The 26,419-nt window shown below is 44.9% G+C and overlaps 1 protein-coding gene across 11 annotated transcripts in view; it reads right to left on the bottom strand.

Moving 5' to 3' along the window:
• LOC144721414 (complement C3-like) overlaps positions 1 to 26,419 on the bottom strand; it is a 366,684-nt gene that overhangs the window by 21,820 nt on the left and 318,445 nt on the right. For 7 of the 11 annotated variants that reach the window (XM_078599020.1, XM_078599027.1, XM_078599021.1 and 4 more), the window contains 7 exons: positions 23,687 to 23,795; positions 22,944 to 23,046; positions 20,260 to 20,334; positions 14,518 to 14,623; positions 10,925 to 11,014; positions 1,979 to 2,068; positions 639 to 722 (listed from right to left, as the gene is read on the bottom strand). In XM_078599020.1, coding sequence (XP_078455146.1) covers positions 639 to 722; positions 1,979 to 2,068; positions 10,925 to 11,014; positions 14,518 to 14,623; positions 20,260 to 20,334; positions 22,944 to 23,046; positions 23,687 to 23,795 — 657 coding nt within the window. Of the gene's footprint in view, positions 1 to 638; positions 723 to 1,978; positions 2,069 to 6,747; positions 6,822 to 10,924; positions 11,015 to 14,517; positions 14,624 to 20,259; positions 20,335 to 20,676; positions 21,469 to 22,943; positions 23,047 to 23,686; positions 23,796 to 26,419 lie in introns of those variants that run through there. The other 4 variants (XM_078599018.1, XM_078599023.1, XM_078599024.1 and 1 more) reach the window with 4 other exon arrangements.

Genomic DNA, 26,419 nt, shown 5'->3' with positions numbered 1-26,419 from the left:
ATGGAGTGAGCTGGCTTTGTCGTCCATATAAACACACAGTCGCCTATTGCTCAGCATAGTCCATATCAGGTTAATTGTTTTGAGGCAGGGAATGGTTGTTTCGAGCTTCAACATCAAGCCCTTAATCCAGACTAAAGTAGGGTGATGTCAAGTCCACAAAGGCTACACCAGTCTTGGATTTCGTCTGGAATCTGGCCTCAGTGGTCGTTGCAAGGGCCAAAACTTGGTCACAGCAGCTGTGTCTGGGCCAGAATGCTGATTTTTTTTTCAGGGCTCTCTAACTCAACAAGGGGGATGATTCTAGGGAGGATGGTGCACTCCAGGAGTTTATAGGTTGCGCACAGGAGTGATATTGGCATATAGCGATATTAGCCACCATGCTTTTGTTCAATTAAGTGAAACGTCATGTCTAATTGATGTTAAAGTTTGTTGTGAAAATTATTCTTCCACTAACTGCTTCGCTGAAACAACAATTGACACATTACATACTTATACGCATGGCAATTTAATTAGCATGGCTGTGCAGGGTGTTGGAGGGTCTTAACAACAAAATATTGGCCGGATCATTACATAGCCTAACCCAAATATGGATTAAGGATCATATTTATTGTGAAAAAACAACACCTGTTCCCACTTACCACTTTTTATTACAGTTTGAATGGTGACAGTGTAGTAGACAAAACTTCCAACTTCAGTGCGGGTATCAACGATCCCCGCATATGCTGCAAGTACCGAGGTTAATGTGGAAAAAAACACATCATTAGTATTGCCATCCTTTAACACAGAATTGATGCCAATATCACCTGCTTCCTTGTTTCATTTGGTTAACTGCTTAAATACGTGAATACCATTTCAATATAAATTGTACAATAGGTTTTCCTTTAATATTGTATGAATGATAATTTTAATTTCTGCAACGTAGCAGTTTGCAAATGATAACTTAGAAAGCATTTGCGAAATGAAGATGGAAATTAGTGTAATTCTGAGAGTCAGGCTTGCTTGAGTAAGTCTACACAACGTTAATGGCAGCAACATGCCCCAGAAATAGGATGCCTGTACCTTATTGTAGAGTATTGCTGTGCAAATCTGGTAGGCAGCCCTAGTTAATACTGCATATATATAAACCATTATATACTATGCACAGTCTGCTTCACAGTGGATGTTAAAGATCCGCTGGCATCTTTCAAAGAAATGTGGGCCATTTTGTGTGGGTGTCATGGTTCGAATTTGAAAAATTATCCGCAAATTACTGCTAAAATTATCATCACTCCCTACGTCAAAAATGACTCGGTGAGGTTTTTCTGGGAAAGTTTTTTTTTAAAGTCAACTAAACTTTCTATTTTACTAGAAAAGGCCCGCTGAGCTATATAACTATTTTTCAAAAGTGACCTGGCCATAAATAATAGCTCAACGAAGTGGCTTATGTTGAAATGTATAGCAGCTAAATACTCTAAACACATGTTTCTATATGTGGAAGGAAAAAATCCACGTGGCCACGGGGAGAACATGCAAAACTACAAATTTATAGGCGTCAGGGTCGGGATCGAATCTACGAGGTAGTTAACATTTTGCCACAGTGGCGCCCCATTTGTAATAAACAATACAATTAATACACCGAAAAACTTTCCAGAAATCATTTGGGAAATACTGGCATGTCCCATCTTCTTGCTGTATTTGCCTCCGTGCAAATACAGAAGTTTTCCGTTCTCTATGTGGTCTGTGTGATGTCCCTCTGCGTGTTCCCTCGCTGTGTGGTTTACGCCATTTTCACCTGAGGACTAGCGCTTGTGTTGCGTTCGAAACGTCGTGATTTATTTTAATGAAATTTTTATTTTATTTCTACATACGTGACTTTACCGAAAGAACCAGAGTATGAATGATAAATGCCGAGTCGTTTTGGCCCAAGGCAAGAATATAAAACTGAGACCTGGGTCCTGTTGTCAGCGTGCATGCGAGTATCAGTGATACAAAGTATTACCGTAGTCGATTCCTGCAACGCAGGCTGCTTCTTGCCTGTGTAGAACAGTGATTGAAGTATCGAACTTTGGTTTCTTGGCAGGGCAACTCACTGACAAACACAAACAAAATCTATGATTGCATTGTACCAACACACCAACAAAAAAACAACCTATATCAAAACATCAACTTACAACATGATTTCCAATTGTTTAAAGTCAGCTTCATAGTAAAATAAATAAATTCATAACCAGTTGTTACAGCGGTACAATTGTAATCTACACTGGATATGCAATCCAGAGGGTGCTGGTTCGATTCCTGTTTCCGGTGTGGCATTTGAAACAGCAGCAGTTTATTTCAGCATCCCCCATCCTAATTCCTACCGCGAAGTAGAAATGAGTTCCCCACAGTGAGTCGATCGACAGGTCACGTGTGGTGGGGTAAAGTGTTGGGTTCGACCACCTCTCTTACAACCCACGTCTGGTTCACATACATTTGTGGGGGGAAATACCCTCTGGAGTTTGCTCTTGTGGAGCTTCTTGTGCCAGCAGTGGCACAAGTAAACAATTGCAGCATTAACAAATATTTCTTCAGTTAAAAGCTGAATAGACAGAGGTGCTGCTTGTTGGGTCCCTTCATCAAATTTCTAAGGCTGGCTTGGTCAGTGTTTTAATTGATGGCCACAATGTCGGTGCTGCTCAGTTTTCAACCTTGGTGTTGTCCTTGCTCCCTCACTAACCTTCGAAGCGCACATTAAAAAGGTCATTAAGGCTGCCTTCTTTCACGTCAGAAATATAGCCATATTCCACCCCATTCTATCGTTATAGGACCTACAAAATCTGGTTCACGCATTTCTCTTTTCACGCATCGATTTTTGCAATGTATTATTATTATCTGACATCCCTCTCAAGCTGTTCAACCACCTTCAGCACGTGCAAAATGCAGCTGCCAGAGTTCTTACTCGAACACCAGTTGCTGAGCACATTACCCCTGTACTTGAGTCTCTTCATTGGTTACCAGCAGGCTCCTACTTTTCACTTACAAGGCCATCAACAATGCCTCCCCCTCTTACATCCGTGACCTCCTTCACCCATATGTCCCAACACGAGTTCTTTAGTCGTCTGAGTGTGGGTTATTGTATGTGCCGAGGTCGCACCTCCGTTCAATGGGTGACCGGATCTTTTCCCGTGTTGCCCCCAAGCTGTGGAATTCACTTCTATCGACTATTCGATCTGCTCAGTCCCTTGGTTTATTTAAATCCCACCTTAAGACATTTTTTTCTGAAAGGACTGTTATCCTGATTAATTGGGATGTGTGTTTTGGGAGTTTGGGGAGAGGATATTTGTATCTGTGGTTAAATCATGGCTCTGCATGCTTATATTAGGTTTTAGAATTGCGCGAGTTATTTACTTGATTGATTTTATCTCTGTGCAGTGCCTTGTGACCTCTGGATGAAACGTACTTTATAAGTGTACATTATTATTGGTATGCTAGATTTCGCATTGTAAGGTTTGAAGCACTGTTTAAACTATCGTACAGCTCAATATCACATCTGTCTATGACAAACAGCACTCGCACCATGGGCATCTATACAAATGCGTTCTTACGGTATAGTGTACATACACACATTATATATTTGCAACAAAACAGCATTGCGTTATCAGTAGTGACTGCAACGGTGTAAAATAGCACACACTTCTGTTGTGTGTTTAGGGTCTCATTCATATGAACAATACCCTGTAAATATAATAGAATATGTACAAAGTGGGTGTAAGAGATTTGTTTTAGTGCTACTTGTTTTACATGTATCCATGTTAATAGAAGGACTTGTACAACAAAACACTGAGGGTGGTATAGAGCCTAAGTTTTATTTTCCTTATCGGTTTGGGAAAACACTTTAAAGAGACTATTTTAGGTTATTGGTCTGAGCATGTATTTCTGAATATGGTATAATATTTGCATGTGAAAGGTAGTGTTTTAAGTGATTGTTTTGGTCTAGACAATGATTAATATAAAAAAGTAGTGCAGCAATCTTTTACATTATTAAAAATGTATTTCTGGTAAGGGTACTACTTAATGATCTGGCCAAATTAGTATCTTAAGACTCACGACCTGATAAAGCCAAATTAAATTTCCATATTTCCAAGCATATAATACACAAACTAGTATAACTACCATTTGGCAAGAGCCAGAGAGAGACAGACCAGGGACATCGACCATGTGAATCTCGTTAAGAACAGTGAAGGACGAACAATCTTGGATGACAAAGGTTAAAGAGAGATGGAAAGAGTACTTTGAAAAGTTTCGGAATATGGGAAACCCAAGACATAAAATACTATAACCAGAGAAGAGGTAGTGAGACTCCGGGGGTCAATACACATCAAAAGGCAGTGGGGCCAGATGAGATTCCAATTGATGTGTTTAAATTAAATGGGAGAAAAGGGTGTTGACATATTGATGGGGCTGTTTGGGAAAATCTGGATGCGTGGAGAGAGAGAGTACATTGGTTATCATCTTTAAAGGGAAAAGTGATGTACAAGAGTGTGGGAACTACACAGGAATAGCATTGATAAGTCACACCATGAAACTCTGGGAAAGGATCATAGAAAGGAGACTGAGGAAACTGGTGGCTATTGGCGAGTCAGCTTGGATTCAGATAGGGAATGCAATATTTGCACTGAGAGTATTAATGGAGAAGTTCAGAGAGAAGAAGACAGGACCTGCATATGGTGTTTATTGATATCGAGAAAGCGTATGATAGGGTTCTAGAGAGCTCATCTGGTGGTGTATGAGAAGAAGAGGTATTCCTGAGGTATATGTGTGGCTGATCCAGAATGTATGTAGGAGGTAAAATGCATGTGCTTTGCAGCTGTGGAGTGTCGGAGAGCTTTCAAGTCAAAGTGGGAGTGAAGCAAGGTTCTGCCCTGAGCCTCTTCCTGTTCATCCTGGTGCTGGACACACGAACGAGAGATATTCAGAGCGAGAAATGACTGGTGTGGTGTGTGAAAGAGGGTCCCAGTTTTGGTGAAGGGAAGTGTACAAGATGGTGGTGAGGCTGGTGCTGTTGTACAAGAAAGAGGGAGGAGGTTGGCAAGGACAGCGGACCCCATAAAAGTGGGACAAATGCGTGGAAGAAGAACAGTATTATTGTGAGCAACCTATAAGTTGAAAAACCTCATAACCAATTTAGCAACAATTAGGTATGACATTTCGTTTAAGAACAAGATGCAGAATTAAGATCCAAAATGACATCCTGAAGTAAAAATTACTTCTTCTTGGTTCTTTCGGAAAAAGTCACGTAGAAGGGAAATAATATAATAATAAAAATAAAACAATAAAATACAATTCTCACGACGTTTCGGCCACAACGCAAGCAGCCGTCCTCAGGTGAAGAACAGGTCTGCCGGAAAGACAGCGTCTGAATGAACATCACCAATCTTGGCAGGGTATATTTAAGCTGGGTTTAGAGGAGGAAGGGTGCCTTTACGAAGAAAGTTGCATATCAACAGAGGAATTTAGCATATTTATGGAAAATGCAGATGTGGGATTAGTCACTACTTGTGGAATGCGTAGGAGGTGGGGGGGGGGTCTCAAAGTCATATTATGCCCGTGCATTATGTAGGATTAGCAGCAACAAAGGGAGGAAGTAGCAGTAATAAAGGGAAGGAATTTTTTACGTAAAAAACTAAAATATAAACTACATCAATATCATCAATATACTAAATATACTCTCCAATATGCTGAGCTACTAACAGTAAGTCATACATTACAATTCTATGTCGCAAAAAGATATAATATGCCTCCAGCTAAAATGTTTCCTTACATCACACGGATCTACCCCGTACTATATACTGCCATAGACAAATCCAACATTAAATTATATACTGCATTACTATACACCACCCTAGATTTGAAGCTTTCGTGACTGCAAGGATTCATATTCTTAGGTTTTTTCGGTAAAGTCACGTAGGTAAAACATCAAAATTAATTAAAATAAATTAAAATAAAACAAAAATCACGACGTTTCAGAGGCAACACAAGTCTCCGTCATCAGGTGGGACCGTCACAGCCGAATTAGCTGCATCAAGTGAGGCAATGATTCAAGATGTAATCCCTTATAAGCAAGTTGAAGGGGGGAGGAGAGGGGGGGGGAGCTCATCAGAATGTGGTAGCCAATGAATGGAATGTATCGGGAGGGAGGGGGGCGGGGCTCAAAGACAGCACGGAGTACTAAGTACAACGCATCGGGAGGGGGGGGGGCGGGGCCAAAACAAAAAATGGACGACGGCTTGGACGCGGTTGCTGCTGCACACGCCAACACAATGGACAGAGAGGGGCAGGGGAGGCCTGATACACATGATAGACAAAAGAACGAAAATGCCCATGTTTATACCAATGCTGGCTGAACAATGAAGAGAGTACTGTTAAAAAAATAACTGGGGATGTTAACACTCGGTAAAGTAAAGTAAAATAGTGCCTGTCAGATAAGATGGTCCAAAAAAGTGTAATTAAGTCTTTTTTGCGTGGTTGATAACATCTTTCCAATGATTACTAAGTTTGTACCCATCATCACGGTTGAAATTATGTCTGTGTTTGTATATTTGTATGGCTTCGTGTACAAACCTATGATGGTAGCCGGGAGGTTTGCAGAGAACCTTGGTCTCGGAAAAGACAATTTCATGAGAGCCCACCGAGTTGTAGCAATGATCGGCAACGGCAGAAGAATCAGTTCTGCCGTGTTTCAGATCTGACTTGTGCTCGCGGACACGATCAGAAACATGACGTTTCGTTTCTCCAATGTAGCAATCACCACAAATGCAACTCAATTTGTAGACTCCAGGATACTGTAAGTCAGGAACGACATCCTTCACAGATAGAATCAGATCACGGATTTTATGCACTGTACTGAATCGGACTTGGATCTTATGTTTGTTTAGAATTTTGGAGATCTTTTTGGTCACGCCTGCTATGTATGGTAAGGTGATGGTTTTGGTCGGAGTTTCATGTGGCTGTTTCTGTGTGGTGGGAGAGACAGCTTGGCGGATAGTACGGTCAGAGTATCCGTTCATCCTGAGGGCCCGATGTACATGTCTTAATTCACCGGTCAGGTGGTGTTTGTCAGAAATGCCATGGGCTCTGTGGTATAGCGTTTCAAGTAGGAATCTGTGTGGGTGGCTTTCCTGTAGACAGAATGTCCCAAGGATCCGTCAGGCCTCCTCTCAAACAGAATATCCAAGAATGGTAGTTTACCGTCTTTCTCCACTTCCATGGTGAATCTGATGGATGGGTGTCTAGAATTGATGTGGTCCAAGAAGTGGTTCAATGCTGGGAGGCCATGTGGCCAGATGACGAAAGTGTCACTTTCGCCATCTCAAAAGAATTCTCTCATCAAAACGCTAGACTATACATTGTAATATTACACTATGTATTATTCTACCCACCCTACTGTATACCACACTGCTGTATATTCACTATACAATTACGATACTATATTACCTTATACATTATATTAAACATTACACTTTTATACTATTTATTATTATACAATCTGCTATACACTATACCATTGACCGTCACGTGAAAGGAACTATGAGGAAGCAACGAAATATGTCAATGGGAGAGTGGTGAAAGGAGACTTGCAGCGGAGCAAAGACTCCATTCCCTGCGGAGAATACAAAATATATATAGTCAATGCCAGTGAGTGGACTGCGGTCTAAAAGTCACCGTAAACGTGAACACAATCAGTTAAGATCCGAAATGGTTTATTACGTCCTTCCAATGATTGCTGAGCCAGAATCCATCTTCTCGGTTGAAATTGTCTCTGTGTTTGTATATGTGGATCGCCTCATGAACGAATCTCTCATGGTAGCCAGATGGCTTGCAGAGAACTTCTGTCTTGGAGAAGTCAATGTCATGTGAGCCCACTGAATTGTAACAGTGATCTGCCACGGCTGAGGTGTTTGTCCTACCGTGTTTCAGGTCTGCTTTATGTTCATGGATGCGGTCCGAGACCTGTCGTTTGGTTTCTCCAATATAACTGCTACCACAGAGGCAACTTAGTTTGTAGATGCCAGGGTACTGTATGTCTGGAACCACATATTTTACAGACGGGACCAGATCACGGATTTTATGTACTGTGTTGAATCGGACCTGGATCTTGTGTTTATTCAGGATTTTGGAGATCTTTTTTGTGACCCCTGCAATGTTGGGTAAGGTGATGTTTTTGAATGGCTCAACAGGATCCTTCTTGATAGTTGGAGTGATGGCTTTGCGGATTGTGTCGTCGGAGTAACCATTAGCCTTAAGAGCTTGGCGTTCGTGCTTGAGTTCAATGGCAATGTGTTCCTGGTCGGAGATGCATTGGGCTCTATGGTGTAGAGTCTTGATGAGGGAATTCTTCTGGGATGGATGGTGGTGGGAATCCGGTTTTAGGTAAGCATCCGTATGGGTAGCTTTCCTGTAGACAGAGTGGCTCATTGAACCATCAGGTCTCCTTTTAATTAGGACATCCAAAAAGGGTAGCTTGCCATCTTTTTCGACTTCCATGGTGAATCTTATGGCTGGGTGTATGGAATTTATGTGGTCGAGGAATTGGTCTAGAGCAGGCTGGCCATGTGGCCAGATGACAAAAGTGTCATCTACATACCTCTTCCATAAGGTCGGGCGTAGAGTGGCAGTCTGGATGGCGTCAGTCTCAAATTTCTCCATGAAAACGTTGGCTACAACCGGATATAGGGGGGAGCCCATTGGGGTGCCCTCAGTTTGTTTGTAAAAAGTTCCATTCCAGGTGAAGTATGTATTGGTTAAGCAGTGTCTCACCAGGGGGGATACCTCAGTATTCAGTCCTTGATGAACCAAGTCTTCAATTATTGCGATGGTGTCAGGTACAGGAACTTTGGTGAATAAGGAAACCACATCAAAACTGACAAACAGGTCATCTGGGGACAGGAAAATTCCATTCATTGTCGATACCAGGTGAGTAGAGTTTAGTACCGCAGAGGTGGTTTTTCCAGTGAAAGGCCGCAGGATTTCAGACAAAAAACGAGCCAGTTTGTAGGTGGGGAGTTGATAGTAGAGACAATGGGACGAAGGGGTGTATCTTCTTTATGTATCTTTGGCAAGCCATATAATCTTGGTGGCCTGGCTGCAGAAGGTTTCAACGAGAACTGTTTGGTTTGATCAATTAATGCAGTTGAATCAGAAATGATTTTGTTGGTTTTAATGACGAGGCTGTTGGTGGGGTCTCTTATTTTTGTATAGCTGCCATCGTTGAGTAATTCTTGAATTTTGTTGTTGTATTCTATTTCGTCCATGATCACAGTGGCATTGCCTCTGTTGGCTGAGAGGATGACAATGTCATCCCTCTTTTTTAATTGAGCTTATTCAAAACGCTCATCTTTGCTGATGTTGCTAGCTGGCATCTTAGCGTTTTTGAGGGTTGCAGCGATTTCAGATCTTGCTACGTCTGCAGCGATGTGACCCAGGCCCTTGAGAGCCACATCTACTTGGGCAATGATATCATTGACTGGTATGTGTCTAGGTGTGACTGCAAAGTTTAGCCCTTTAACTAAAACTGATTTCAGACCATCAGAAATAGAATTGTTACTGCGATTAATTACGACTGTTAACGTCTAGCTTTTCGGTGTGTGGGTCCGGTCTCTTGTTGGAGAGGTTGAATTTGGAAATGAAGTTGTCCTTACATTTGGTCGACAAAGTGGCAGCTGAAGAGGCAGTTATATTGTCTACATGTTCCCAATCCGATGTGGACATTGTTGCAGCCAAAGATAAGTGTAATTTGTAGAGTGTCTTGTCTAACTGATCTAGTTCGGTGCTGTATTTTATTCTGACTTTGTTGCTGAATTTGGTTGTGAGAACTGCTCTTCAACTTACCAGTGAGGTGAAGCAATAATTGTCACGTCATGAAACGCTTGTACACGTGTAGTGTCTTGTAAAATCCCTCAGTCGGACACGTTGTTACAAGTCACTTGCTTACACTTTATTACACTATTCTTGCACCAGTTGTAGGCACTCCTATCTCTGTCTATACGGTCACTTTGTTAATCAACTTCCCCTATCTACTTTACACCTCGCTGACCTGCCTGCGACAACTCTTCCTCTTAGCAGCTCCGCACTCACAGCTCCACACACAGACAGCAGCTCACATAGGGCTTGCACGCAGCTGCACTCACACAGAGCTTGCACACAGCAGCGCTCACATATAGGCTGCAACCAGCTTAGCTCACACAGAGGCTTTGTTCACATAGCTTTGCTCACGCAGAGCTTCGCTCACACAGAGGCTTCGCGCTGCTCTCCCTCTGCGCTGCTGCCCTCGCTCTACGTTCCCTCAGACCCACTCACTCTTCCGATCCGGGCGGGGGGATCAACCATCACCCGCTCGGCGACTCGTGAGGGTTGAGGTCCGTCCTGGCTTGAGCAGCAGCGGCGAGATGTCTTCACCTTGGTCCCAGCAACCCGAACTCCTGCTCTGCTCTCCCGCACCTCCTTATATCCTCCTCTCAATTATCCAGCTCCTCCCTTGTGTCTCTTTAGGGCCAGACAGGCTGGCGCCTGTCAGGCCATTAATCACCCCTTATCGCAGTCTCCCAGGCAGCACCTCCAGTGCCAGCGTACAAACCCGGGCCGACCCCGTCTGCACCCGATTCTCCCGTTAATGAGGTGGAGGTTTGCTCGTGCAACCTTACGTGGCACACGCGCACCTGCCTGCCCTCGGTTGCCCTCGGCCAGCAATGCACACCGCGTATTTTACCACACTACACACGTGCCAATTTAATTTGTTTGGCTATGTCGAGTAGTGGAGGGTGTTACGGTACTAATTTGGTCAGACCGTTACGTATTAGCCAACACAAAATAAATCTTATGACGAAACGTAACATTGGCTTAGAAAATGGACGTGTTAAGTTAATCATTTGATATGTAGCATATAAAAGCAAAGGCAGAGCATACTCACCCTCCACACACTGGCAGAGATCATTTTGACAAATCGGGGACAGTTGAACATATCCCCCAGGTAAGTTATAAAATCTGGTGCATTTGTCCTCTGAAAAGAAAATTAACAATAGCGATTGGAATTTTCAGTCATCAGGGTTTACATCGTCATCAGGGTAAATGTAGCCAGTGTACAATTGGTCTGTGCACAACTCATCTCTACTTGGAGATTTGTGAGTCCCCATCAAATGGTCCCTTTGAGGGATATTTGCAATACTTAGTTGTTGTTGGAATATATTTACCTTCCCTATGACTGTGTGTGCCCGTAAGGCTCTTAGGCTGAGTACAAACATTTACTTTGATAAATGCTCACAAAGTCTAAAGTCTAAATAATTTTCTGCTGAAATAAGCATTGAGACAGTGATCATCTGTTTACAACCCTGAGCAAGTAGAATACATTTCACGTTCATTCATAAGATCAGGCCAATGTGTTCTGTCATATTCCTAATTTGACAAATGATCCACAAACTATTCAATTGGAATATTCGCAACAATCATCACTCCCTACTGTGAATACTTGGCAGGATCATCCTGAAAAAGAGAGACTCAGCAAGGCATTCCTGGGCAAATAAACGTCATATATAATAAAAACGTGGACAAATTATTCATTCGACAACCACTGTTGGCTTCCCCACAAAGTGGTACCTATTTATTGACCCTGGAGGGATGATGGGCTCGGTCAACCCCCAACCAGGATGGGAACTTGCAACTTCCAATTGTGCACCACTCGCTCTGCCACTGACCCACCAGGATGGGTCACTGCTAAAGGCTTGAAACAACTCTGCTCATTTACTCACCTTGGACTTATTTGACAATAAATGTCATTTATTTGGTAAGCCCTAGATTATTGTTAGTTTAAAATGTAGGCTTTCGCGACCAATATTCATAATAAAGGTTTTTGGGTTAGATCGCATAAGCATAGCTGCGTCGAAACCCTCCACCATCCGACATGGCTAATCAGTAAGGGATTTGTCACATAAACAAAACACAAATTGCCCGATGATGCTGGAAGTAATTACCAGCAAAACGTCGTACTCCGATTGTAAATGTTGTGGATTCACTCTTCAACACATCGGTGGGCTGAAGTAGTAACTATTTGGCGTTTTGTGTCCTATATGATTATGTTTAGCTTTCTGGAGAAGCAGACTCAATGCAAGAACACTGAAATGTTTACTTTCAAATTTGGCATTTCTAGTGACAGATAACATTCAACTTAAATATTTTTTGTTTCATTGCCAGAAAAGGTAAACCCTATTCTTATTTCTCATACTTTGATACTCGCAAAAAGGTCCCATGATATAGCTGTTCACCCTGAGCTACAAATGCTCTGATACGTGCATTGTCTTTGTACTGTTCGCCTGTTGGCGTTCTCTGTTCTGACACTGGTGAGACTAGGCCATAAAGAAGGCTGTCTCTGGTTAGGTCAATCAGTTTCAAAGGCAATGTATATATTATCAGAGCATGCTTGTTTTATGTGGTCCCCACAAGTATGTTTGGTTAATGCAGACTTTATTCCTTGCAAAAGGTATCTATTTGATGTTTGAACATCTTACACCCGTTGTATTGCCAGAAAGGGTAAAACCTATTCTTACTTCTCACACTTTGATACTGGCAAAATGGTCCCATGATACATCCCCTGTTGTTACAAGCAGAGGTAATCAAAAACACCTCCTTCCGTAAGGGCAGAACGATAGAAGAGACACAGTAACCCCTTCATATTCGTGAGTGATACACGTTCCTGGAGAATGACACGGTTAAATCCACGAATATTAATACCTAAAGCTGATGTGTAAAATATGATTGGGGGGCATACACTATATAATGTTTAATCCTAAACATATACTGTATAAACATATAAATAAATACATTGTATATCATTATTATGTTATTTAACTTATCTTTGATAATGATGAACATACATGTATTTAAAAGGGCAAATATAAATAACTAAATACATATTATACAGTGAACGCAATTCCCTAAAAATGTAAAGGAAAGCACTCGTGTAAATAGTGCAGCAGACTGTGAGAGAAGTGTCTTTCATGCTCTCACCGTCCACGCCGCGTGTACAACTGTCGGGTTTTCGCGAGATATGGCCGCGAATGTTTAAATACAACTCCGTAAGCGCTACAATATATTAGTCTTGAATAAGCAAAGCCGTAATTATAAACCTGCGAATATTAAGATATAATCTACATTGACTTTAAGATATAATCTACATTGACTTCTATTTGGATAAATTATAAAACACTATTTTCCAGTGGAGTGGAAATTGCACAAACGTTTTTATAAGCAGATGTTGAATAGCAGACACGTATGTATGTGGATCTAAACTGATTACCATTTAACATGCTAAATTATCAGACAATATGTTTCATTACCAATATCTGTCCCTCAAAATAAAAAGAACTGCAATATTAAGTAAGCATGAAAATATAAACAATAATATATATACGATCCTTTTCGCCAGTATCAAGACGATGAAGAAAGAAGAGGTTCATATAAATATATGTACATTTGTATGTATAATTATTAGTATGCTAATTAACAAGGAAAGCTTAAATGCGTCTTAAAATGTTTTTCAGGAAAGTACTGCCAAGTTATTACAGTCAAGGGTGATGTTGCTATGTGTTTCCTCAAATGAATGATTTGTAGGTAATATTTCAGCATTGGGATATTTGGCCAATACCAGTTACATTGTATGTGTTGTTTTTATCTATGGGAGGAAATCGGAGAATCCAGAGTAAACCCAGTAGTACAGGGAGCGAAAATCCACACACGAAAGGCGCCTTTCAGTCAGGAATGGGCCAATGCCCTTCAATGTCTATACTAGTGTAGTAGAGTTAACTACTCGATGTTCACAAACTGGGAGAGCAAATCGTTAACAAGGTTTTCCCGCTCAAACTAACGGTCAGGGTCTCACAAGCTGTGAGAGCTGACCGTAAAAAAGGTTTTCCCGCGCGACCAAACGGTCAGGGTCAGATAGGGTGAATTGGGATCGAAAAGCAGATTGGGAACGACCAATCACAGGGTTCCACAAGGTAGCCGGGGATTGGACAACCCGGCCACGAACAAGTATAAAGCCAGAGCGCTCAGAGCTCTCGGGGAGTTCGACTACACGAAGACCCAAGACGGCGGAAGAAGCCTAGGACCCTGGACCAAGCCCTCCAGCCCTTATAAGGGCTAGGGTTCAGAGTAACCAGTGGTCGGGGAGACATCTCCCTAGGTCCAGTCAGAGGACATTGAAAGAGCGGGATATTAAGTAGCCTGTAGGGTGCGGAGGCTTGTACGTTCTGAGTGTAAAGGGTGAGGGGACCGTATACCCCTCAGTGCATAGGGACTGTGTTCATAAGACGAATAAAAGTGTGTGCTACAAAAGACGTTGAAGAGTCCGTCTGTACAACACTACACTAGTATAGTGACACCCGACACAGACACGGAACCGTTGGCCCAATGTTCCATGTTTACTTGGCACGTCCTTCTTGCTGGCTGTTGCCACTGCACCAGCCTGCTATGCAACTTGAAGCGTATTCTTGACCATGTCTGTGTACTTACGTGGGCTGTAGTAGTCGTAAACAGAAGCAGTCACGGGTTGAATCATATCCGATTTCAGCATTTGCTTGACCTTGAAAGCAAAGCAGTAATCCTCTGTGCTGGGAACCTGCAACAAAGCAATCGCACACAACACTAATGCATGATACAATGCACACTGACTTTAATAATGTAATAATAATTAAATACACATTTGGTATTGACACTTCTAATAATGCAGGGCTCTCATGAAGGAAAGCACTGTTTCATAATAATCTGCAGTAGCTTATAATCTGTAATCCCAATTGAGTAATTCGAGGGCAATATTTAGAATTTTCCAAATTTGAACAATGCCGCCTGTACCCAATGGCTTACTTGTGTAATGTGAGGTTACACCTGGATGATAAATGGGTTACACCTGGAAGATTAATTAGTTACACCTGGATGATTAATTAGTTACACCTGGATGATAATGATTGGCTCTGCTGGCTTCAGCCGCAACCAATGGGGAGGCGAGTTAGGGGCGTGGCCCTGGGGCCGGAGGATGGGCTCTGGAAGGTTCCAGGGAGGTGGCCGAGGATTGGCTGCGAGGCACCACGTGGGCCAGGAATTAAAAGGGGTGGGGACGGACAGCACGTGGTCAGAGCTGGAAGGAACGAAGGTGGAAGCCATGCGGGTGCGGAGGTCCGGAGCCTGCCACGTAGCGGGCCGCGGCAGTCTCTCTCTCTCCCTCTCTCTCCCTCCCTCTCCCTCTCACACTGTCTGCCAACAGCGTGAAGGAGCTATAGAGCAGAGAAATGAGTATAGTGAGAAGCTGTGAAAGAAACTTAATAAAAAATACTGAATTCCAGAAGTTGTCTCAACGACCTTTATTACATTGGTGTCAGAAGTAAATTTTGAGACCGTTTGGACCATCATCCAAGATGTCCAAGCACCTAAAAAAAAGGAACCCACCCGACCCGCCATCGGAAGAGGAAGACGATGCGGACGAGGACGAGCTGCTGGGTGCAACGGGACCGCTGCCGCCGACTGCTGCTCTCCCCGACGCCGCGCAAAAACGACAGGCCGATGCGGAGGTGTTTCCAGCTGCGGACGAAGGGTGGCGACGAGTGGCGGAACAGATAGAGTCTCTCCGTGCGGTGATGCTCAATCTCGTGATGGTGGTCGCGTCGCCTGCCACCCTGGGTCGGCCTCGTGGGACGCATCCGAGTGCGGACGACCTTGATCTCCAACGGGGGGCTGCATCCGCCATTACACCTGCTGCGGAGGAGGAGGCCGCCATCTTGGGCGGGGCCGCTGCCACGCTGCCGGCGGCCGCCATCTTGGTGGAGCAGCGTGCTGCGCGGGTGGCGGGAACGGGTACGCCCAAGGACTCCGACAGTGGCCGCAGCCATCGCCTTCCTCACATTAAAGAATTCGTCGCCGGAGGCGACTGGAGCACATTTATGTGGAGATTCGAATCCGCCTTCCGATCGGTGCGGTGGACGGAGTCCGAGGCACTAGAGGCTCTACCTACGCTATTGGACGACGTGTCCTTGACTGTTTTCCACTCCATCCCGGCGAGTAGGAAGAAGACGCTAAAGGACGCCTTCGCTGAAATGGCGGAATTTTACGAGCCACCATCGGCTGCTCATAAAAAATGTATGCAGCGACGTCGAGGACCGGAAGAAACACCTTTGGTGTACCGTGGTGCGCTATTAGAGCTCGCTATGGCCGCCTACCCCGAGTCCTCCGCCGATCTCCTGGACCTTCTCATTCTTGCAAGAATGATTGAACTGTCGCAGGAGTTAAACATTTCGCTGCCGGTGTGCGGCCATGAGCCGCTGACGTCTTGTTGGGCGGCGCGATGTTTAGATGCCAAGTACAACTTGCGACGTTGGGACCAGATGGCGGCTTGGACGGGGGACCCCAAAAAGGATGGTGAAGCGCTGGTATGGGCTCCACGTCGCGTCGTGCACATCCCGGACGAGTCCAGCGACGACGAGTTGGTGGTTGCTGCTCCTCGCTGGACCCCGTAACGCCAGCGGGACATGCAGCGGGACGGGGACGGGCGGTCATGAGCGGGGGCCAAGGCGACCGATTGTCGGGCGGCCGCCACATGTTTCAAGTGTGGCCGACTGGGCCACTTCGCCCGCGATTGTCGGCGCCGGTTCCAACCCCCGCGGCTCTCGTCGGGCCTTCCTCCATCTCCTCCACCAGACGCGGATCGACATTATTCTCGGGCGAGTTGGCACGCATAGGGCACCCGGCAGGTCCAAACACCTCACGCATCCACTTGCACCCCCGTAGGGTTATCTGATGTTAAATGTCGGCATGCTGATTCGGTACCACACACGGTTACGCAGTGGAAAAAATTGGCTCGAAGGGTGATTGCAGCCGCATCGGGGTCCTCCACGGTGCCGGGCATGATTCAAGGGGTAGACGTGCATGTTTTGGTGAATACCGGTGCGTCGGCAACCATAATTTCCAATGTGATTTTTCATCTATTATCCATCCCTGTGTCGCGGGTCCAACGAGCTAACGATGCATGCATTGCTGCTAATGGGGGTGGCATGGGTATCATAGGACAGGTGGATGTCCACATTGCCATTGGGAATGTTGCCGCATCAAGTTCGGTTCTTATTTCGCGATCGCTGGGTACCGATTTTCTTAGTCGGATGCCTGTCAAAATCCTTGTGGATCAAGGTTGTTTAGAGATGCCTGGGGGCATTAGGATGTCCTTCTTGCCGTCCCTGGTGGGGCCGGCCACCTCCAGGGAACGCCGTTCACGCGTTGGCCGATGTCACTGTGGAAATACCCCCGGGTACACAGATGCTCATCCTGCTGCACTACCGGAAGCGGTTGGAGGCCGCGGATGGGGCGACAGGTGTGTTACTGTCCCCGTCGAACTCCGTGGCTAAGGCCTTCTCCCTTGTCGCGGCTCAGACTATTGTTCGGGCTGGGCAGGCCCCGTTCTTACAAGTGTTGAATGGGGGCCCGGAACGAGTGGTCGTCCCGGCAGGTGCGGTATTGGCCCATGCCACTACCGACTTTACTAGCCTGGATGGGGACCAACCTAGAGTAATGGCTGCCGGCGTATCTCGGGCCACTCATTCGGACGATTGATGGATCGCCGAATTGTGCCGCGAGAATACGTCTTTGTCATCCAAGCAGCGGAACGCATTGTGTTCACTATTGTCAAAATACGCCGACGTCTTCAGTAAAGATGATTTTGATTTGGGCCACACCTCGCTCTTGTCACACCATACTGACACCGGTGCGGCAGGACCGATATGTATGCACCTGCACCACATGAGCCCTGCGGAAAGGGAGCACGTGCGTGGCGAGGTGGACGACATGTTGGCGGCCGACATTATTTCGCCGTCCAACAGCCCTTGGGGCGCACCGGTGGTATTGGTTAAAAAAAAAGGACGGCGGATTGAGGTTCTGTGTTGACTTTCGCCGGTTGAATAAAATATCCGTGGCAGACGCGTACCCCTGCCACAGATGGACAATTCGTTGGACGCCTTGTCGGGGGCCATTTTCTTTTCTACTCTCGACCTCTCATCAGGATTATGCGTCGAAGCCGAAAACGGCGTTTCGCATGCTGCAGGGCTTGTTTGAATTTAACCGCCTACCCATGGGCTTGAATGCCGCGCCGGTGACATTCCAGCACCTGATGGAGTTGGTGCTGGCGGGGCTACAGTGGGAGACGTGCCTCATATATTTGGACGACGTTATTGTATTCAGTCGCACCTTCGAGGAACACCTTCAACGGCTGGAGGCTGTCTTTCAAAGAATGCGATCGGCCAACCTCAAATTTAAACCAAAAAATGCCATTTGTTGCAACGTTCTGTCTGCTACCTCGGACACATCGTCAGCTCTAGCTGTGTGTCCACTGACCCTCAAAAGACGTCGTGTGTTCGTGAGTGGCCGACGCCCACTTCTGTGGGTGATGTGCGGCGGTTCATATGCTTTGTATCCTATTACCGCCGGTTTGTTAAGAATTTCACGACATTGGCAAAACCTCTGCATGTCCTGACGGGAAATTATCAGAGATTCAAATGGGGTCCGGAAGAGGAACTCGCTTTCCAGTCTCTCCGGGATCGCTTGGCCACCGCGCCGACACTCGACTACCCTGATTTTCCCAACCATTCACCCTGGACACGGATGCTAGCGACACCAGCATCGGTGCTGTTTTGTCGCAGCGGAAGGACGGTGTTGAACAGGTGGTGGCATATGGCAGCATGGTTTTGTCTCCCGCCGAAACGCGCTATTGCGTCGGGAGTTGCTGGCGATCGTCCATTTTGTTCGCCAGTACCGGCCGTACCTGTATGGTAGAAAATCCCTCGTTCGCACTGACCACGCTGCCTTGCAATACTCGCTAAAATTGGAATAACCGTCCGGACAATTGGCCCACTGCATCTCCGACCAACACCACCTAGCCAGTGAACTGGAACACGTACATCAAGCCCTCAAGAGGAATGGGTACTCGGACCAAAAAACCATCACTTTACCATACATAGCAGGTGTTACCAAAAATATTTACAAAATCTTAAACAAACACAAGATCCAGGTCCGATTCAATACAGTACACAATCTGTGATCTAATCCCATCTGTGAAGGAGGTTATTTCTGACATGCAATATCCTGGAGTAGCAGTTACATTGGGGAAACAAAACTACATGTCTCGGACCATGGTCGTGAACACAAGGCAGATCTGAAACATGGCAGAACCAGTACCTCTGCCGTAGCTGACCATTGTTATAACACTGTGGGCTCGCATGATATTGTTTTTTCCGAGACCAAGGTACTCTGCAAACCTTCGGGCTAATATCAAAGGTTTGTTCATGAAGCCATCCAAATACATAAATAGACAAAACTTCAATCGAGATGGATACAAATTGAACAATCATTTGAAGGATGTTGTTGTTGTTTCCATCGTACCTGCCGGTTTACTACTAGCCCCACCCACTTCCCTCCCCCCCCAGCCTCACATTCTCTCTGTTCTTCCACCACCTATCCACTTCTAGCCCCGCCCACTCCCCCCCCCCCCAACCTCACGTCCTTTTCCGAGCGCCCATGCGGCCCCCCTCCCCCTACCCCACACCCCCCTTATCTCTCTCTACCCCCTTGCCTCCTCCCCCCACCTCTTACCTATATAACCTCTTGCCACGGCAGCTCTCCCACCGACTTCAGCATTTTCTTGCTGTGGTTGACCCCACCTGATGAAATTCGCTTGTATTGCGATCGAAATGTCGTGATTTGTTTTATTTTATTTTTACCTACGTGACTTTACCGAAAGAACCAAAGAGTATTTGAGACATATTTAAAACCATTTGAAAGGGCATCCCCAGTTACCTTGTGTGTGTGGCACAAGGTGACTCGGCACTTGTCCTGTAAGCAGGCATGTCTGCCAGTAGGCAGCAATGCCTGCCATGTGTAATCCTCATTGAGTCATTTGTGGGAAAGTTTTCAAATTAGGACCATGACACCAGAACACAATGACCTACTCTTGCTAATGATGTCACGGAATCTTTAACATCTACTGTGATACAGATGGCAAATAGTATTTTACAATAAAGATACATCGCATTATTAACGAGGACAGCCTATTGGATTCAATCCACGAACCACTATTGCTGTACCATGTCACCACTAACAACAAGCTTTAAGCTCATGCCTGGCAGTTCAGGACACACAGATATTAACCAATATTGAGCAAATGCCTTACTTTTGCAAATTATGCATAAAGACAGTAGGTAACAACTGAAATGAATGGCTTACCGTATCCAAATATATAATGAGCACTGAGTCCGTGATCTCATAATTACTGATGTACTTGTCTACAGCATTCTTAAGCTGTAAATGTATGCAAGCAGAGCACACAGCAACATGTGAGACCAGTGAGAACTGACAACCATTGCACATTTGGCTTCATACCGACAAGGTGTCTGTAAACATTTTCGCATAAAACTTCACTTGTAGAGCATTCTGGATAATACTTTGAATACAAATGTAATTCCGGATAACACATTGACTGCCGACTGAGGCCATGGGAAGAGGTTACCCTGGGCCATTGCACTCTGATTGATCCTGGAAGTCACGTGACAAGTAAGATCTACACAGATGCCCCAAGTGGGGGTTAGGGGGTGGTCACGTGACTGGGTAAGATCCGACGGGAAAGGTTGGAAGAGAGCCAGAGCTCTCTCGAAGGTGGGCATGGCCAAGGGCGGCGCCAGCCACGGCCCGGAGGCATATAAGCGGGGTCCCTACAGGGACTGGGGTTCAGCGTTGCTCCTGTCACCTGAAGATCTACAATCGACGTTCTACGTCGTCCAAGAAGAAGTCACCAACACGTGGCGAGGACCCAAGCCAGGGTCCCATTCGTGGTAGCTAACTCCCAGTGTGATTAGCATATTTAGCCTGGTGGTCCACCACCATAGGTTATCTGGTGAAAGGGCAGAAACCCTTTTGTGTCATGTGTTGGTGAAAATAAATGTGCCTCCAAAGAGAAAGTCTGTGACTCAGTTGAATCCACTACACTAGTACAGCACACCGGTGTGTTGGAGAGTCAAGCCACAACATTTGCAATCTGAGTACGACGTTTCGCCAGTAATTACAACTAGCTTCATCTGGCAAAGTCCACCTGTTTCGTTCCTTATATAGAGGCGTAGATGTGGTGACCAAACTTCTACGTACATGATGCATGCGCATTATGCGGGCCCATTGATAGATCAATTGGGATTATTGTTGGTACGGCTATTTTAATACAGACAATAGAGAGGAAGGACAATATGAAACTCGGTGTAATTACCTGTGAAACGTCATACTCAGATTGTAAATGTTGTGGCTTGGCTCTCCTACACACCGGTGTGCTGTACTAGTGACGATTTGGCATGTTCTGTTTACGTGAAAACCCTTACTAGTTGGTTGTGTCAGGTGGTGGTGGGTTTTAATATCCCTTACAGAGTCTTGAGACTCAGTGGGGCGTTTCTGGGTAAACAAAAATCATAATAAAATAAACCAATTTCCATTCTCTATCTCCACATAGAAATAACATATCTCTTAGTCTGGTTCAATAAAATATTGTGTGAAGCCACGGAATTAACTTCCCAAATTTGTCATGAACCCCTCCACCACCAAACATAGCCAAGCAACTTAATCGTCATGTATACAAGCGTTTAACACATCAATTATAATTTGTTCAGCTCACCTGTAATTCAAAGAGCAATTATGACAGCTAAACTTGTACTTACAGTAACTCTAAATCTGGCTGTAAGAAATATTTTAAACTTACCAATGAGCTGAAGCAATCGCAATTGAAAAGGTAAACGCTTAACTGGCAGTTACATTTATTTGACTGTTGGGTGGTGGGTCTTAATGCTACGCATTTTGGGCAAATCTTTACGTGGCCTCACCCAAAACATATTTATGAATCATGATAATGCATGCAAAAACCATGTTATATTTTTGTCTGTGAGCCATTATTGGGCAGTGATGGTCCATGTCGAGAAAGGGCATTTCATATACTATAACATATCGTAAACAAGCAATACTGGGTTTGTATGCCCGACTGCTAATTACCTCTAGAAGGGCAAACCTGGTCCAATTTGTTTTGGTTTTGTTTATACTTATATCGTGTCTATATGCAGCCACGGGCTGTACTGACACACTAGCATATTTTCTTTATAAATAGACAGTCGTAGGCAGAGGGGAAAAAAGACAGTTGAACAGGGACAGTGAGTCGCCTGCAAAGTTGGCTTTGGAAAGGGAGTATTTATAGCAAATATATACAAAGCGATGTTAGTTATCTTAATTTGTGTTTGTTTAACCAAAAAACTTCAAGAATCTCAATACTTTTTTCAGGTGAGTTCTGCCATTTTTTGTTACATTAGGGGCAATCATGTTACATATAATTCAAGTAGAGTCATTTGCAGGTAATTTATCAGCATTGGGATATCAGGCCAATAGCAGTTTTAGCTATGGGGGCAAACTGGAGAACCCGGAGAAAACCTATGCAGAACAGGGGGAGAACATACGAACTCTACACACTCGCACCAATCACATCCTCACAGTTTTACACACATTTTGTGCACACTCACACTTTACAGAAACAGCGGTAGAACAAACTGCACGTAGAAGGCACCCAAGTCGGGAATCAAACCCAGGGCCTTCTTTGCTGTGAGGCACGAGTGTTACCCCTACTCCACCCTGCTCACCCAAACATTGTCAATTGTTATCCTTTAAAAAGGATAGAATTAAAATGTGAGCCATATATAGTTGTCAACCTTTTACTCGGTCTCCAAAAGTGTGTTATCTGTCCATGCTGAAGGATGCTGCATCCAAATGTGATGTTCGGTGTCCTATATTCTGTGCTTATCTGGGAATCCTGCCTTGTTAACATTACAAATGTCCACTAATTTACAATAACAGCTTTCTCGGCATAATGTTACGTGTGTGTGTCTTACCTGGACAAGGTCATTTTTATCTGGAATAAATCCAGTTAACATGTTCACTTCTAATATCGTCATTCCTGATTCATTTGAAATTTCATCTTTTCGTGGCTTATATCTGCATCACACAATAAACGAATGAAGCAACTGCAAAATTATCTTCAAAATGATTAAACTTTTCACCAAGTTATACATTCTGCATAGTCTATATTATTTCATAGAGTACTTTAGCTCAAGGAGCTTTACAAAGTTTAAAAGCGGAAACAAAAATAAACTGATTTAGATGGCAGGGGCGTGCAAGGGCAGAGGAATGAGTGACCACAACAGAGGGAACAGAGGTCAGAAAACGGCAGGGGAGGGATGGTAAGTAGTGGAGGGGTGAGGGAGGGAATGGGCAATGGGCACATCCAGTGGCAGCGGTCCCTGTGTTACACAAGGGGACTAAACACTTGACCTGCAAGCGGGAATGAGTCTGCCAGCAGTTTGCCGATGATTGCTATGTGCAATCCCAATTGAGAAAACTGCGAGTTTTTTTTTCAAATTTGGCACATTGACCATGATTTACCGGCACTCATTTTCAATGACAAAATAGGATATTGAGATTGAAAGCACATTGAGATTTCATGCAAGGCGTTAAATAATCTAATTATTATCTGATGCTGACGGGGAGCAGAAGGCACGCAAAATGCAAGAATGGGTTCATTATTATTTCTTCAAGAAATGAGCACAGCATACACCCTGCTACTGCTGAGACACACCTGGTACACACATTCATGCGGTATGCTGCCTCAACGCCTCCTTCATCACCGATATCTCTCTTTCGCCGCCTCTTCCCATCAAACCAACCCAAGCGTCCTTGTGGCATCTCTATGCAAAAAAAACATTCACAACACTTAATAATTGAGTACATTTGGTATTTGTGCCATTATTTTTTTATGGCTAGGTTGTTCTTCTCCCGCACCTCTGATTAGCACTGTTGGCTATGTACAGCATGAAACAAGTCCAATATACATACATATCACAAAGGCACATTTTGCAGTAGTTTCACAGTTGAGGGAGATTTTGCTGTGAGAAATTCCAACGGAGTCATTTACACTGCAATGGTTTGAATTTGGCAAATGTGGACCGTGAAACTGGTACACAATGGCCTTCTCTTTTACAACAATGTCACGGTATCTTTAACACCCATCGTGCAGCAGAGAGCATGTATGTTTTGGTTAATTCACCCGTAGTATTAACCAGTGGTCAGCCAGAATTTTTTATGTTTACATTATAGGGCAATATTAATGTCAGTAGTTCATGGCTATACTGGTATCTTTGAGGTATGTGAAAGCCAGGATGTGCGATGTTTGGTTCTCAAATGGCAAGTTTATAATGGATGACTATGTTGTTCCACTGTTTTCCAGCGTTATTCCAGATCCGAGTGAGAATCTAGGATGTCATATCACAATCCTAAAAGGGGAATTTGGATTTGAGTTGGTGTCAAAGTACAGAAATTACTCGCTAACCATGGAATTGCATTCCGCCATTTCATATATATGTAGTGTAATAACGCTGGCTGGTGGACAGCAGCGGCATGTGGTGGACAGATAGTACACACCCCGGTAAGGGCGTACACAGTGTGGGCAGAGAGGAGGAACTAGGGTAAGGGTCATGGAGGACCCCGTCTGGAGGCCCCTGGAACCTGCTAGTGGGTTCGAGAAGAGAGGCGTGGTCAGGGCGGAGCCAGGCCACGCTGGGAGCATAAAATGAGCCGAGAGCAGGGGCTCGAGGCTGCCGGTTCTGGGAATGGACTCATCTCGTCCTTGCTATCGTCTCGTCGCTGTCATTGCTAAACGTCTCCGTGAGATATTGCGCTACGAAGGATAGTAGTTGGCTATCTCAGTCAGCGCCGTCAGTTAGACAGCTAGTGTTATTGTAGAGTAGTGTGAGCAACCATGAGCGAACAGAGGAAGGTGCGAGCGAGTTGACAGCCTAGGATTACGTCATGTCAAGAGGGCTGTACCTTCGGGAACAAAGGCGGGTCTGAGCTAGAGGAAGGAGACACCAAAGGGGTACTTAAGGGGGACCCGTGACGAAGGTGGGGTCATTGTGGGGCGCCAGGGCAAGAATCGGCTGGAAGAGGGCTCTCCCTACTCATCGCCGGGCGGTGTTGGATGAACCCCCGTCCCGTGCAGACGAGTGGGAGAGCCAAGGGATAGCCGGGAGCAGGGCCCCGAGTAATCAGTAAAAATCGGCTGAGAGAAAGAGGGTTCTCCCTTCTCGTTGCCGGGCAGCCGAGGGTAGGACAATACAGAGCTCGGGGGTCCAGGGTAAGGACCAAGAAGAGAGAGCACCTACCTCTGGTGTGAGTTACAGTCTTGTGTGGAACAGTGTTAATAAACGGCAACAGCCCTTATAGTTAATCCCGTCTCCTCGTGGTCGTACTGCACAACATGTACAGGCTAGGTTGAACTACAGTGGAGAGTGTGCAGACGAGACCGTGAAAGTTAATAAAGTGCTTCCTAGAAACTCTGTCTCTGAATCGTTGACACTCCATGCACATGGGTTATTTTTTACAATTTACGAACCGTGGCCTGGAAATTTGAGTTTTCACGGGTAAGCACGGTGTTAAGGAAGTCACATGACATATTACGTCATTGCATCACAGCATGACATCATTGTATTGTGTGACGTCATTAAATACGCCATGCAGCGATAAAGTTATTTGATTTTACTTTGATTCATGGACCCCGGAGAGTGCAGTGAGTGGTGAAGGTGGGAGCGTTGCGTCTGTGGCTCGGAGGAAGATGGTGGGTTCAGTCCCTCTCGTTCTAACCAGCCCTTGCCCCATCATCTCATTGTCATCGTCATCACCGTAAATATTAAAGGCATGTGAAGTGAATGTAATGTGTATTTGTTTCATTATGTTATTGTACAATGTACTGTATTTTATTCGGTATTTAGTTAATAAACAGGCAACTTAGTGAGGCTCTGACGATTCTGACCGCGGCTGTAGTTCCCAAAATCCCCTATTTCCCATAGGCCCCTGTACTTTACTAACCGCGGATTTGCCTACCGTGGTATTTTTCAGGAACCTAACCCACGCGTTTGGTGAGGATTTCGGTACATTTTTGTGGTCTAGATTGATGGGCAGGTTGCCGTTGACAAGAAAATGCGTAACCTTTAGTTTGAATGTCTGGAGATTTTGCGGCAGAAGGTTCTTCAGAATAAGGAGCAAGAAAATTGGTGTTTCATTGTTCTGGTTGCTATGTACATTGCGTTATGTAATTGTGCATCCAGTAGTTGTGTATGAGCTCCAGGACCAGGATAAGGCACAATACTCTGCCACTAAATGGATCAATAATATGGAGACAGTTGGCAAGTTTCTGTTTTATTTAGGGCTTGAAGGTCAGGCTACTGTCCATGATAACCCCAAGATATCTTGGAATGGGGTCAAAGCAGACTGGGCTACCACAGATGGGCACATCAAGGGTAGCATCTGCTGCATG

This window comes from Lampetra planeri, chromosome 11 (genome assembly GCF_965212315.1).
Source record: "Lampetra planeri chromosome 11, kcLamPlan1.2.h2, whole genome shotgun sequence".
Classification (NCBI taxonomy): Eukaryota; Metazoa; Chordata; class Hyperoartia; order Petromyzontiformes; family Petromyzontidae; genus Lampetra; species Lampetra planeri.
This window is presented reverse-complemented; position numbering and strand designations above follow the sequence as displayed.